This window comes from Argiope bruennichi, chromosome 1 (genome assembly GCF_947563725.1).
Source record: "Argiope bruennichi chromosome 1, qqArgBrue1.1, whole genome shotgun sequence".
NCBI lineage: Eukaryota > Metazoa > Arthropoda > Arachnida > Araneae > Araneidae > Argiope > Argiope bruennichi.
The window spans coordinates 82,621,695-82,636,163 of NC_079151.1; the positions used below are offsets into that span (position 1 = coordinate 82,621,695).

Consider the following 14,469-nt stretch of genomic DNA (forward strand, 5'->3'; position numbering starts at 1 on the left):
GTTTTAAAAGAGAAGCTGTAATTTAAAAGATATTGTTTTGACAGGAAACAGGAACTGAAATGATCTGAAAAGAAAAGTAAAAATTGACATTAAAAAATTGAAAATGATACAAATCGTCGATAAATAATTATTTCTTTTAATTAAATTGTAGCATTTGAGTTAGTTATATTTCATTTATTGAAGAACGAATAAAAATCTTTTTTATCCAATTGAATTATTTCTTTCAAACATTCTTAATTTTCTGCAGAGTAAATTTGTAGGTCAGGTTATGTTTTCCTGGTCTATTTGTTACGGTTTACGATTGTTATTCAGATCAAATAATGTCTTATGATACTGGTATGTAATGCTAGTTTTATTCCAATATATATTTTGGGATCTGTATCATTAAAAATTTGTTTTGGTTTTTAATATAAAACTCGGTCTTTCGAAGGCAACTTAAATGAAAATAGCAGATTCTAAATTAATATTCATAATTTTAGCATATTTTTTGTACCTATTTTAATTTTATTGATTTGTTTTCGAAATTATAACGGCAGTTTCTTATAATTTTCATAGATGCATAATTTTCTATTTCATCGGGCTGTATTATTAACGAACATAATCGTATTAACTCCCTGTAAGAAATTCATTAATCTCTTAACATATGTTTTATTTCTTTTTGAAATACATTTGCTCGACCTGGTTATGATAAAAAAATTTTATTTGTATTTTCTAAAGAAAGAAACAACTTTTTTTCCTGTATTGTAAATGCACCGTATATTTAATTTCATACAATTGTATTTATCTATTATAATAAACTAAATTATACTAAAGTAGTTGACTCATCACAGAAAGAAAAACTGGGATGTGTATAAAATTCCTTTATTTGGTTTTGATTTTTTAATTCTAATGGATAATGAGTTTTAAAGTGTAGTTTTGTTCTATATATATATATTGTACTTAACACCATGAAAGATATCTCATTAATGAAAAATTCAAAGATAAATCAAAATTTGTAAGGAATAGTGTAAATTATCAAAGTTTTATTATTATTGATGTATTAACTGCATATCAGTAATTAATCATTAAAAAAAGTTGTGCATAAATTAATGTTTTTGTAACAAAAATTTGATTATGTTCATCAATGACATGTTGTTAATGCTTAAGTACTATATCACTGAGTGTAACTTGATAACTGCATGAATCGAAATTCCAACATATTGATACATTCTAAAATTATTAATATTTATGAACAGTTTATATATTAAAGGCCAGATTATTAAATAGGCAAAGTTGGCAACTGTCTCTGAGTTCCACAATATTGGGACTCTCCAAAATTCTGGTACTTTTTATAAAAAATATTCTATGAATATATTAATTTTGTACTTTTATTTATTTTACTAGGTCTGTACACTCGAACAGATTCGCATTAAAATAAAATATTATTAAATGCACTCTTGTTTCTGTATGTTGAAAATCAACCTTTCAAATAACTCGTTCCAAGACCTTTAGTAAAATTGTCCATTATATCACAATAGTCAAATATTATTTAGATTTGTGTTGTTATATGCCACAATAACTAAATTTAAGTTAAAACCATATTTCTTTATTTATAAAAAGAATTTTCTGCTTTAAATAAATTGTTTATTAAGCAACCATTAATTTTTTTTTTCAATTATGTATTTGAAAACTCATTGAGGGTTTTTTTTTTTTTTTTTTCCTTCTATAATTTGATTGATTCTACAATACAAAAAAAGAATCAACTTTTAGATTGTCTTTCCTCTTTGTATTTTATTAAATGATTAAAATCTTTTTTTTAAAAAATGCTGTAAATGTATTGATGTGTATCTTCTTTAAAAGCATATTAATTAAAATTTAACAAGGTTTAAACATTTTTAAGAAAGAGTGTGCTTTTCTTGTAACCAAAAGGAAATTTTTAAAATTCTCAGATTATTGATAAGCTGAGGAATGTGATTCAGACTGATCACAATGACATGTAAATAAATATCTAATATCTTAACACTTTTAACTTCCTTAACTAAACAGTTAATTTTCAAATCAGTTGGAAGTTTTTAAAATTTTATTAGAATTGGAGATGTTGAATATTATTTCGCACTGAATGTTAATTTGGCATAAAATATAATTTTTGTGATTTTCTTTTTAAAATATTTTTAATTGGCTATCTTTGATTTAAATATTGTCCTTATTTAAGTTAGTTTTGCAATACTTTATTTTTAATATTTTTTTTTTTATTTGAAACACACTTGAACTGTTTATATTTTATATACTATTATTAGCGAATAATCAAAAAAAATATATATGAAGACAATTGGGAGATATTAGTTATTCTTCCTTGAGATTTTAAAGTATTCATGTATTCTCAAATTTGTTTCTTGCTATAGGTCAATACATTGCATTCTTCTATTTATAAAGAAGCATCTACTCTTATGTGAAAAAAATTTAACAGTAAGTATCTTATCAGCAGTTTAAGTAGAATATATTGCATTTTTTGAAATGTGATGTTTGGTGTGATGAGTATTTAGATCAAAATAATTAATATTTTAAATTAATAATGATAAATTCAAATTAATAAGGGTTGTTATATCTTTTACATATTATTTGAAAATAAAGGAAAAATTTTAAAAAAAATTTATGTTATTATGATCCATTAATACAAATTAAAAATATATATATACTATGATGTTTCTTCCAGTTGTTCAAAATGTCAATTACAGTGCAGCAATTATTGAATGATGCTAAGCGCCTGGTGACAAGGCTACGGGATCATGATAATTCTGCTGATACTCTTATATCTCAAGCACAAAATTTGAATAACAATGTTGAAACTATGAAACAAGTGAGTTTAGTTGATTATTTCAAATTCAATTTAAATATTTCAATTTCTGTCCACGATTATAACAATTCATATGTTTCTTTTTTTTTATATATATAATATTTAAAATAAAAACTTCTGACCTGATCCGACCGAGGGACAGAAGGTTAAATAATTTTAGCTTTGAAATAATTTAAGATGATTGCAAATAAAATATATTTTTTATTTAGCTCCTCTTTCCTTTTTAATGCTATGCTAGAATATTTTATGATCTTATTTCATTCATTCTTAAATAATTACAAATAATATAGAAAATTTTGTACAAGTAATCTTTTTAAATTTTACAACGATATTTTGAATAGACTTCATGAAGATTTAAATTTTGAAAATATACTGTAGCTAGTGATTAATTGTCAAAAAAAATATCTGAAGATGTCATAATAATCTATTGACTATGTTCACCAATGGCATGTAGTTAATACATGAGTGCATTTTAATTAAGAACATTTTAAGTTTTGTTTTTAAATTGGATTTATAAAAAACAAAATGTTATTTTATGTATTTATTGGCTGTAAACTAATTACTTTTTTTTTTGGAATAAAACTTTTAAACATGATTTGTTTTTGTTTTTGAATCAAATTTGTTAAAGGTAAAGTCTTGTTTATTCTTAACTATAAACATTACTTGTGTATTAGTTAGATATTTCACGTAGCTTCATTCTAGATAATTATTTTATGGATACTCCTTTTTATAAAATTAAAAAATTGACTGTGCAATTCCTTCCAGTTGATTTTTTTAAAAAAAAGTATTTGATCTTTTGTTTTAATTTATTTGCATTTTAAAGATATAATTTTGAGATTTTTTTTTCCCCATTCTTGCAGCATTTCTAATTACAAATGTATAATTTTATTTTGGTATTTAAATTAAAAATTTATTATATATAATTCAAAATGCCTTAGACATTAATCTGTGTTTTATTCAAATATGATGATAATTGTTGTTGTTGTTGTTTCTTATGGCACTTGCCATGGACAAGCCCGCTGTTCGAAGACAGCCGATTTAAGCCTGAGGGGGAACTTCATTAATGAATCCAATTGCTTATAAAACATTCAGTAATAATGTAGCATTGAATTTTCTTTATTGATGATTTTACTAGTTTTATGCAAGCAATATAGTTTTTCAGAAAATTTCAATAACTTATTGTAATTGATTCTTGTAATATTTTCAGTACCATGAAGAAGTTGAGAAGCTGAATGCTTTGGCTCATCAAAGACCTCGATCAGCACTGATTTCAAATATCCAGCAGGAAAATCGTCATATACGAGAACTTCAGCAAGAAAACAGAGATTTAAGAATTATGCTTGAAGAGCACCAAAATACTCTAGAGCATATAATGAATAAATACAGAGCACAAGTTAAACGCATTGCAAAAACAGCTAAGGAAGAACAGTCATATCTGCAGAAGGACTTTTCACTAGTATGTGTACTTATTTAACCTTATTCAAAAATTTGTATTGCATTATTTACTCATTTATATTTATTTGCATTATAAGATTATATTGTTTATACAAATCATACAATATTAACTAATAATCTTTATTCAAATAATTACTTTAATTATTATTATTATTATTATTATTTTTGAAAATTGTAGTTTTAAAAGGTGATTTTTTTGTGTGAATAATTGATTGATATTATATTAAATTTTAATTAAAAATACTAATTTGATTTATTGAGATTTCAACCAATTTCTAACAAGTACCTTTACCTAGCTTCATGTGCTTTTTTTACATATTAGTAAGATTTTTTAAAATCCAAATAGTAAGAAAGCTCTGTAAGTATATGTATATAAGAATTTGTACATTAATTTTCAGTGATATAATGGAATATCAGAATTTCATATTTTTATAATATCTTTATATATTATCTATAATATTTTTATAATATATATATTTTATATATATAGAATTTCATAATTATATAATATAATATAATTTTATAATTATAATAGAAGATAGAAAATGCGTTGAAATATCATCAATATTATCTAGTTTATCAGAGCATTATTGTCCCAGAATCATCAAAAAATGAACAGTCGTAATGGATTCTACTCATGAGTGTTGCAAAAAAGGCAGAAAGCCGTATTATATTCGCTAAAATATTGGAAATATATTATTAAACAATCATGAAGTGTCAAACAATAAAACTACATTATATTTTCAAAAGTGGAATTTCATAAACATGCAGAAATTTTTTTTTAAACCACTATTGCTTTGCCTGCACCTTGTTTGTTCTATGACTGTGTGTAATAACTAGTATTAATAATTTGTTTATAATAGTTAATGAAGAGATTCAAAGTTGAGAAGAAATCTGACCTACTTCATTTTAAGAATATATCAGCATCAAAGGATCTACTGTAGTGCTATATGTTGTTCTTTTAATCCAACAAATGCAAAAAGAAAAGAAAAAGAAAAATGTGATTCTTATCTAATGCAGAATCTATTTATAGTCTGTATACTTTCTGTAGGCAGCTCAAGGTCATATTTTCTACCTCGTTATTGGTTGTCTGATACCAATAATGAGGTAGAAAATGTGACCTTGAACTGCCTATAGAAATTACACAGACTGTAGAACTATTAGTTAATATTACTGCCTCTGAACCAAATAACAGAACTGCTTTATCACCTTTTTTCTTTTTAAACTATTGTAAACATCTTTTTTATTGTAAAGCTGCTCTTATTAGAATTTTACTGAATCTTCGTACAAAAGCATAAAGTAGGAAATGTTCTAAAAATACTGTTGAATTTTTAATCAGATATTTCCTTTAAAAAAAAAAAACATTCAGACATACATGTAAGGTTTACTCTCTGTGTACTGTTGGCCTGTTGTAGGGTTAACATGCCTTTCGTGAATTCTTTATGTTTAAGATTTAAATTTCTCTCAGTATGTTCTACATTTGAAAGATTTAATAATTTTATAATGTTTTATACTTTGTCTGATATTCCATAAATTTATCTGATAATTTCAATAAATTGCATAAAACTATATTGCGACTTAAAATTGTTGGTTTTCTTGCAGTTAAAAAAAAATTGCCAACTCAATTTTCTCATTAAAAAAACAAAGCCTTTACTTCTATGATGAGTCTCTTTTATAGCTGTAATAGCAAAATGTGATAACAAAATTTTATGTTATAAATTAAGGTTTTATAAAGAAATAAGTGGAAAATATTTATAAATATTATAAATTCCAAATTTCAGGCTGCTTATTTGTTTGAGAAGTGCAGAAAGCAAAATGGCATGAGAAATTATTGAATCTAGTTGATATAAAAATACAATTATTAAATCTGGAAAACGTTTTGTGTAGCCACAAATATTAGAAGAAAATAAAAAGATAATTTAAAAATTAAAATTTTTAGCATAGTTTAATAAGGGAGAAAAGTTTTAGACCAAATTTTATTATTTCTAATTTCTTTTAAATACTTAACGCTTTAACTTCTTTGATCATTTTCACTAAAACCGAAACTGTCACTTAAAGATAGCTTTCATGCTAGTAATCAATAACCATGATATCACAATGCATTGTGCAAATCATGGGCATTAAAGTAAATACCATCTATTTTTTCTTTTGTAAATGCAAATATCAAAATATGTTGCTTTTTTTTTTTTCTCCTCTTCCAATAACCTTTTTTTAGTTTTCTGGGTTCCTTTTTGTTTCATTCAGTATCATTTCTATTTTCTTCTATCTTTTAATTCATTGTACTAGCAAAACTATGCAGTTTCTATTCCTATTGCAGGCAAATCACTATTATATTTTACCTTTTTGTTAAAATATTATCCTCTTCAAATGCCAAAGGCATTGTATGCAGTAATATATTTATAATTGCAGTTTTTGTTTTAGTAGCTTTGGTCCATTTTGCTGTTATTATGTTACATCATGTGCCATCATTCAGTTCTTTTTGTTTCTTTTAACTTTTGTATTTATATTAAGTTGCAATCAAATAATCCCATTGATCATGCTAATTTATCTAAAGCATTGACAAACTGGTGTATGAGTAGCAAGATAATATACTTATATATTGCACGTCAATTGATATATATTATAATTATTTGCATGTTATTCTGTGCATCAGATTTAATTTAGTTGCTTAGTGTTTTGTTTGCATTTGCATTCCACAACAATTAAACATATTTCTCTGTTGTGATTTCCTTTGTAATTGGTCATAACATTTTCTTTAGTGAATTTTTTGCCTGTTTTGCAGAATAATATGTAAATACCCTTTTAAATTTATGATAATTATAATATAGCATACAAACTGATACAATTATTAAAATTATGAATTTTAATTTTTAAAACTGTTTGCTTTGCGACAAAAAATTTCAGTACTAGGCTGAAATAGATCAGTACTATTATTTACGTAGATCAGTACTATTTATTTATTTGATATAACAAGAATTTTGTTATTGACATTATCATTATTTTGTTTCTTTTAGGAAGTACAAAAAAGAACAGAAAAAATTGCTGAAATGGCTGCTGTTATGAAAAAAGCTATTGAAATTGATGATGAGAAAATTATGAAAGAACAGCAAATTGTTAGTCGTCTGGAAAGAGAAAATAAGTTATTAAGAGATGTATTAGAACTTAATGCTGCTCAGCGTAGTGTGATAGCACAAAAAGCAGTTGTTGAAACAACAGATGAAAGTGTACAGACTGAATTATGACCCCAATAAAAAAAAACTTTTGCAAATATATTTAGAGCTAGTTATATATAGGTTTCTGAAGCAAGTGAGTATTGTGTTTTCATGGATAGTTGTGCATTGTTAATTTTTTTTTTTATCAATATTCATATTTATTTGGGGAAAGTCTTGTTATTTTATATATGCTCATTATAAATACCTGTATAAAATATAATGATTTAAGCACTTATATGTGCTTTGTTTTTATTACACACTAGAGTATTTTATAATATTGTTTTTGTTTCTACTTGTTTTTAGTTTACTGATTAGAGTTCTTCATATTTTGTTTTGTGTATATCAAGAGCAATATCTTGTGTTTTTACAAAATGTTGGCAACCAATTTTGACTTTTGTTATGTAATAATATGAAATGTGATATTGTGGAATGTCATTTCTGAATAAAGAAAAGTTCTTTATTAGGACTTTTTATTCATTAATTTATCCTGTTTTTTTCCATGATTGTTTAGATCAGATTAGGTATATGTTGATTTTTTTTCCAGTATTATTTGAGTGGTTTTAGAAATGATTGATAAGTAGCAGATTTAAATATATATTTTCAGTCTATTAAAATTTTGTTGGGTCATTTAATAATTTTATTGAAAAAGTTAATATTTATAAATTTTACAAGAACTAATTCATTAGTTCTAATTATTGATAATAATATGCTGTGAATCTTATTATATATTAATGCAATGCAGTATATGAAGTGAAACCTAATTATGTATTATATATAAATCCTTTTTCAGTAAAGTACTATTCAAGCTAAAATCTTTTTTTTTTTTTCCCGAAGGTGGCTGTTTAAAAGAAATTGATTTCTTTTTTCCCCTAATAATTGAATTAATAATGTTTAATTTTTAGTAGCATTTAAACCTTTCAACAGCAATTTAAATGTTTCTATTTCTTAATAAAATTTTCATTTTTTTTAAAATGTTTTCAACTAATAAAAATTATTTTTGAAGTACATATTTAAGATAATAAAAGAAAGAAAAAAAAACTGTTAAGTTGCACTCTTTGGAAAGAGAATACCATAAAGATGCTTCCCTCCACCCATAATGTTACTTTCTTTATATGACATGTATTGATTCTCAACTACATCCTTTAAGTACCTTACAAGTAGTTCTTTTGTTTCTGTTTCATTGCTGTAAAAAGAGGAGAATTTTGCTCTTGCACTGTCTTTTCCAAAGGAGAAAAAAAAATTTTTTTCTTCTAGATTTTAAAATAAATTATTGCTAAATGATAATCAAAAATTGACTCCTTATTATATGTGATTTTTTTAATACTGAAATTGGACCCAATAACCAACTTAGTTTTGAATCTGTAAGAGGGTTTGAAAAATTTGGGGCTTCAATATGAAGCTATATAATTTTTTTAGAGATTGTAGCTCATAATTGAAGATTTCTAACTTTGAATAAATGTAGCTTCAAAGAGCACAACTTAATCAAATATTTATGATTGTATTTACGTTTTAAAATGTTACTATTTATCTATAATTATATTTATTAAAATAATCATGTTTAATACTCATGACTGCATTAGAACTTGAACCTCTTTAACAGCATAAAGGAGAGTAAAATTGTATCTGAATGTATGAAACATGCATTGGCAATGATTTCAATGGATGTAACATTTGCCAATAATCACTAAAACTTCAAACTAAAAGTTTTTGTTTCTTTCATTAGAAACAAAATGAGGAAGTGGAGTTTTAATATAATTTTTCATAGTATTAATAAATAACATTCAATTATGTTTATACTTATTTTAGTCATTCCAGAAAATGTTTTGTGTTAATACATAAGTTTCCATAAGTATATTAATTTTAACTATTTATTCAGCAACAGTCTTGTAAATCTTAATAGAATTAGCCACAAGCTATTTAATATTATTACACATAAAAAATTAAATTTAAGTTGTGTTATAATGCAGAGTTAGAACTTAACTTTCCCATCAATTCATGAGTTACAACTTTACTTTCTTTGAATTAGAATTTATATTATTTGAATCAAGTTTAAAAATGATTTATTTGAATAAAGTTCAAAATATAATTATTTAAAATCTTTCTTTTCCATTTTAATTCTCAAATGATAATAGAGCAGCAAAAGGTGGGAGTTTGTAGAGGGATCTTCATTGTGTTTAAGATTTGTGGAAACTTCTTATTGAAAAGTAAATCATTTTATATGTAACTATTTTCATTTATAATGATACATTTTAAAAAATTGTCGATGTTTTCTGCTGATATATTATCAATAATTTGGAGTTTGAATATTATATATGAGCATATTTTTAAAAAGAGAAAAATGTAAGCAATTTTCCTTTATACACATTTTATTCAGTTTTTTTTTTACTGCATTCCTACTAAATTAATTAAAATTACTGAATATTTATAAGAGTATTTTTTTCAATAGAATTGTATAAATGAATTTCTGAAATGGATAAAAACATTTTTTTTTTGTTTGTTTTGTTTTGTTTAAAAAAGCTTAAATCTTGGAAGCAATAGCATCACTAGAAATGAGCAATATTTCTTCATACTTCAAATATACTAAATAATTAGGTTTGATACTATTTGTAAAGTTTTGAAATGCATTATCCTAGTGTTTTATATATGGAAATTCGAAAGGAAAATTAATAAGCTTTCAATTGAAAAAAAAATATAAGGAATAAAAAATATAGAAATAAGATCATACTGTCACAAATAATTAAAAGTTTCCAAAATTTGTTCTAGGTAAATTTGAAATTTTTCATATTGCCAGTGTTGTTATCAATATAATTATTTGATTTTAGGAATTGAGTGATTGAATTGATTGAGCTTGTAATTTTTCTAGTTACGAATGAAGTATTTAAGAATGAATATTCTGGTTTTTGCTAATGCATGAAATTTCTCATTGTTATAATACCTGGATATCTGTTGCATTATGCAACATTCCAGTTGGGTAATGCCTATAATAGCATATTACTTATACAAACAAAAAAGGCATCTTATATAATTGTTTTAATTCGATTTTCATAAGTAAATATATTATTTCAAATTAGTTTCTGTAGGTTGTCAACATTATCATAACTTCTATATTATATTTTTAAAATGTATATCCAATTGTGTGAAATTTTTTTTTTTTTTTTTTTTACAAAGAAATTTTTTTTATTCATTGTAGAACTTTTTTTTAATTTTTTTTTCCTAAGTATTAATTCTTTTAAGCATTACTATAGAAGAAATTAAGATAATATTAATATCTATTTAAAGAATTGAAACTAAAGGTATTTCAGTTTTTATACTTTTGTTCAATTCAATAATTTTATTTGGTTTATAAATATTTATTTTATATTCTACTCTGTTAATTTTATTTTTTTCAATAAAAGGTTCGTCTGATTTCAATCAAAAGTTTGATATTATTTAAATTGAAGTTTTTCTCTATGCTTAATATAAAGGGGGAAAAAATTAGGCAACCACTAGGCTCAACAGTTTTAATAGTGGCATTTGGAAAATACACACAAAATATGTTTGAAGTGTGCCATTTTATTGATATTTGTTAAATATAAAAAGGGAATAAAAATTGTAATGGAATTCTTGCTAAAATAAAATCCCCTATCTTTTTTTTTATGACTTACATTTTATAATAGTGTTAACTTCTGCTAGAAAGAGGGTTCTTTATTTACAAAAAAAAAAAAAAAAAAAATTCTATTGCTGAATGCTTTTATAGCCATAATTTGAAGATAAATTCTTTTCATCACATATAGTAAACTTGTGATACATCAATTAAAAAAATTTTAGAATGAAATTAAACTTATATTTATTTTTCAAACCTGGAAATTTGAACTTTCATTTTTATTATAAAACCTTTTACAAATTTGTATGGTACATATAAAATTCCGAACTGTACATACCATTTTTACCAATCAATTTTTATTATGATACTCTGAGAATTACAGGGAGTTGGCAAAGAAGTGATGATTCCTTAATTGCCCATTGCTTGACAATCACATATCACAACTGTTTTTGATACATGATTCTCATAAAGCAAGCAATTCTGTTTTCACACTGTTTAGTAATGCTGATTTTATATTACTAAACCAAGATGGAAATTCTTTTCTCTCTGAGATTGTCTTTTTATCATTTATTTGTTTTATATTGTTATTGCATAAGGTGAACAAAGAAAAAGGGGAAGAAATAGTATATTTGTTTTTGAGATTGGGAATGATATTTATATGCCCTTTTCTATTAAAAAGAATCATTTTTTTTACTTCCTGCAGCTCAATATAAAAAAAATATATCTTCATAAACCTTGCTTAATTAGGTTAAAATAAGAATCTGTGTTTATTGTCACAATAAAATTGAAAGCATTAATATAGAAGTTATTTTATATAATAGTCATTGTTTCATTTATTTTTGACATTCTTATGAAATTGTTATGGAAGTTGTTATATATTTTCTGTTTTACATCTTTTGTGAAATTGTGTCAGCAAAATAAAATGTTTTTATATTAATTAAAATGTATTAAAAACTAATCTTAACATTGTTCAGAGCATAACTGTTTTATTAATTTAAACATGATTTTTCAAATATTTATCATTTTCATGATTTTGCATTTTTTCCTTCTGAATTATATAGTATCTATTTATAAATTTGTGTTTTATTATAAAGCCTTTTCTCTTTGATTTTTTTAAATTAAAAAACAAATTTATATTGCTTTATTGGAAAGAGCAAGTTGGTTGAAGTATAATTTTTAAATTTATTTATATTGAGCTGTATTTGTGCATCTTTTTCAATTGAATATGTGAAATTATTACTAAATTTTTCATTTTTTTTTCTTTGTAAGCAAATGTTATTTGGTTTTTGTACTTTGTATTCATTAGTTGAAAGTAATGTGATTCATTATTCAATAATCATTACAGCATATATCATCTTGTAGTTTTGGAAATTGCATTGCTTTATATTTCATGTTAAGTCACATTTTGAAAATGCTTATTGTATTTAAAAAATTATTCTGTAGACAAAATTGGAAATCATATATTTTTAAAAAATTTGAAAATATGCTGAAGTTTAAATTAGAATAGAATTTCTAATATAATATTGTTCTGCTATGAAATTTATAGATAGAAGTAAAAGGAACCATTGATAATTTGAAACTCGTATATTCCAATTACATAAAAAAAAAAATTGATTTAAAAAAATAAAAGCAAAGTTATTAGATATTTGGCTTCAATCTTTAGCAGGCATGTATGAAAAATGCTTTTAGTTCATGAGATATTCTGCAGTCTTTATAAGTAGTTAATTGAATACTTTTAATAAAATAAATTGATATAATAAAATATTACTTGCAGATGCTGTTCATTGGCTGGGATGTTCATATATTCAAATTAGTTGTATATTTTTCTAATGTTGTGTATTTGATGTGGAGATTTATTACCTTTTTCTACTTTCATTAATGTGTTTAATATTATTACTATTTTTTATTTTTTCAAAAACATGCTATTCTGTGTGAAAATTGCAGGTTTTTAATTATATTTTAGAAGTGCTTCAAATATTAAGGTTTATTACATAATCATTTCTTAAGTATTGTGATGTACAACAATGAAAACAAGAGAATTTTCCAAACAAACTTTTTATTAAAAATTAATTGAAAAATTATTGAAAAAATGATGCTAATAATTTTTCTCAGTTTTGTTTTATCTGTTAGATATTTAGAAATTTAATTATTTTAAAACTGATGTGTATAAACATGATTTTAATGCATTATTCAAAATCAAGGGTTGAAATAATAATACATTACAATTTTATCATAATTTTTGAGCATAAAATGCTTTTTTTTTTCATTATTATTATATTGATTAATATAAAATAAGATCTTTAACTGATGAATCTGAAACATATTTTAAATTTTCATTGTGCATTAATTAAATACATTTCAGTATAAGTATGCTGAGAACAATGATGTTTTTCCCTCTTAAATTTTTTTGTATAAATAAAAGGCCATATTCTGTTGTTGTTTACTTTATTAAGTTATGAAAAAACATTGATAGTAGATACATTTTAAGATATTTTAAAGAAGTAATATAAAATATATATTTCATACTTCATTCTATCTTTGCATTCTTTCTTTTGCAGGGAGAAGTACAAAATTATTTGGATTAAACAAATTTGTATCTTAGTGCCCTTTTATTTATTTATGCCCTCCCCCCTTTTGTTTGAAGCATTAAATATCATAGACATGGTTGTATTTGGAGTTTCTGGTTACCTCAAGTTTGGATTTATTTTTAAAAATTTATAAAATTTTTAAAATTTGAGCTGATTATAGTTTTGATATATAACTTCAATTAAAAAAAAACAATCTTGATTGTATTTTAAAATGTGAATTGTATATATCTGAACTGTTTATACTAAATTAACTATTATTCATGGTGTTTGAATGTATTTATTCGAGTGAATTTTATGTAATATATTTATCATCAAAACTTGTATAAAATAAATAATTATATAAACTGTTTTCAAAATCTGCTGCGATTTATTTATTATTTCCTTTTCATAATAATATATTAGGACCATTTATTCAAAATATTAAATAATGAATATCTGCTTTGAAATGTGATAAAATAATCTATTTGGATAAAATCACTGCGATTCATATAAAACTTTTTTAGAAGGGTGAAAAAAATCTAAAATAGAAAAATATTTCAAAATAAATTGTTTTGATCTGTAGAATTTATAAGATTACACTAATGTTACAGTATATCAGAAGTACAGTACTTGTACGTGTGGCCCAGTAGCTAATTTCTGAACCATTAAAGATAGGCATATATTTCTAATTGAAAAAAATATTCTAAATTATGTAAAAAATTATGATTCATGTTCTTTGAATCGATAAATGTACTTTTGATGTATTATTATGATAATACAATTATGTTTAATAAGATTGGAGATTTTATGAAATGGTAC

The 14,469-nt window shown here is 23.5% G+C and overlaps 1 protein-coding gene across 2 annotated transcripts; it reads left to right on the forward strand.

The window, feature by feature from the left end:
- The first annotated feature begins 97 nt into the window (after positions 1-97).
- LOC129978094 (FGFR1 oncogene partner 2 homolog) lies at positions 98-13,951 on the forward strand. Of its 2 annotated transcripts, XR_008785221.1 has the most exons (6): positions 98-336; positions 2,382-2,445; positions 2,693-2,836; positions 4,041-4,289; positions 7,303-7,594; positions 13,642-13,951. XR_008785221.1 is itself a non-coding variant. In XM_056090609.1 (5 exons), the coding sequence occupies exons 3-5, from the start codon at positions 2,702-2,704 to the stop codon at positions 7,528-7,530; spliced, it is 612 nt and encodes a 203-aa protein (XP_055946584.1). In that variant the 5' UTR covers positions 98-336; positions 2,382-2,445; positions 2,693-2,701; the 3' UTR covers positions 7,531-8,032. The 2 variants fall into 2 exon arrangements, 1 of the variants encoding a protein (XP_055946584.1); XM_056090609.1 differs by lacking the exon at positions 13,642-13,951 and having other exon boundaries at positions 7,303-8,032.
- The last annotated feature ends 518 nt before the right edge of the window (positions 13,952-14,469 follow it).

What these genes read in the sequence shown, in the direction of transcription:
- LOC129978094 (XM_056090609.1), top strand. Translation starts at nt 2,702, where the DNA reads ATGTCAATTACAGTGCAGCAATTATTGAATGATGCTAAGCGCCTGGTG. An exon ending in ATGTTGAAACTATGAAACAA is followed by an intron (nt 2,837 to 4,040) that starts GTGAGTTTAGTT and finishes TAATATTTTCAG; the next exon opens with TACCATGAAGAAGTTGAGAA. An exon ending in TGCAGAAGGACTTTTCACTA is followed by an intron (nt 4,290 to 7,302) that starts GTATGTGTACTT and finishes TGTTTCTTTTAG; the next exon opens with GAAGTACAAAAAAGAACAGA.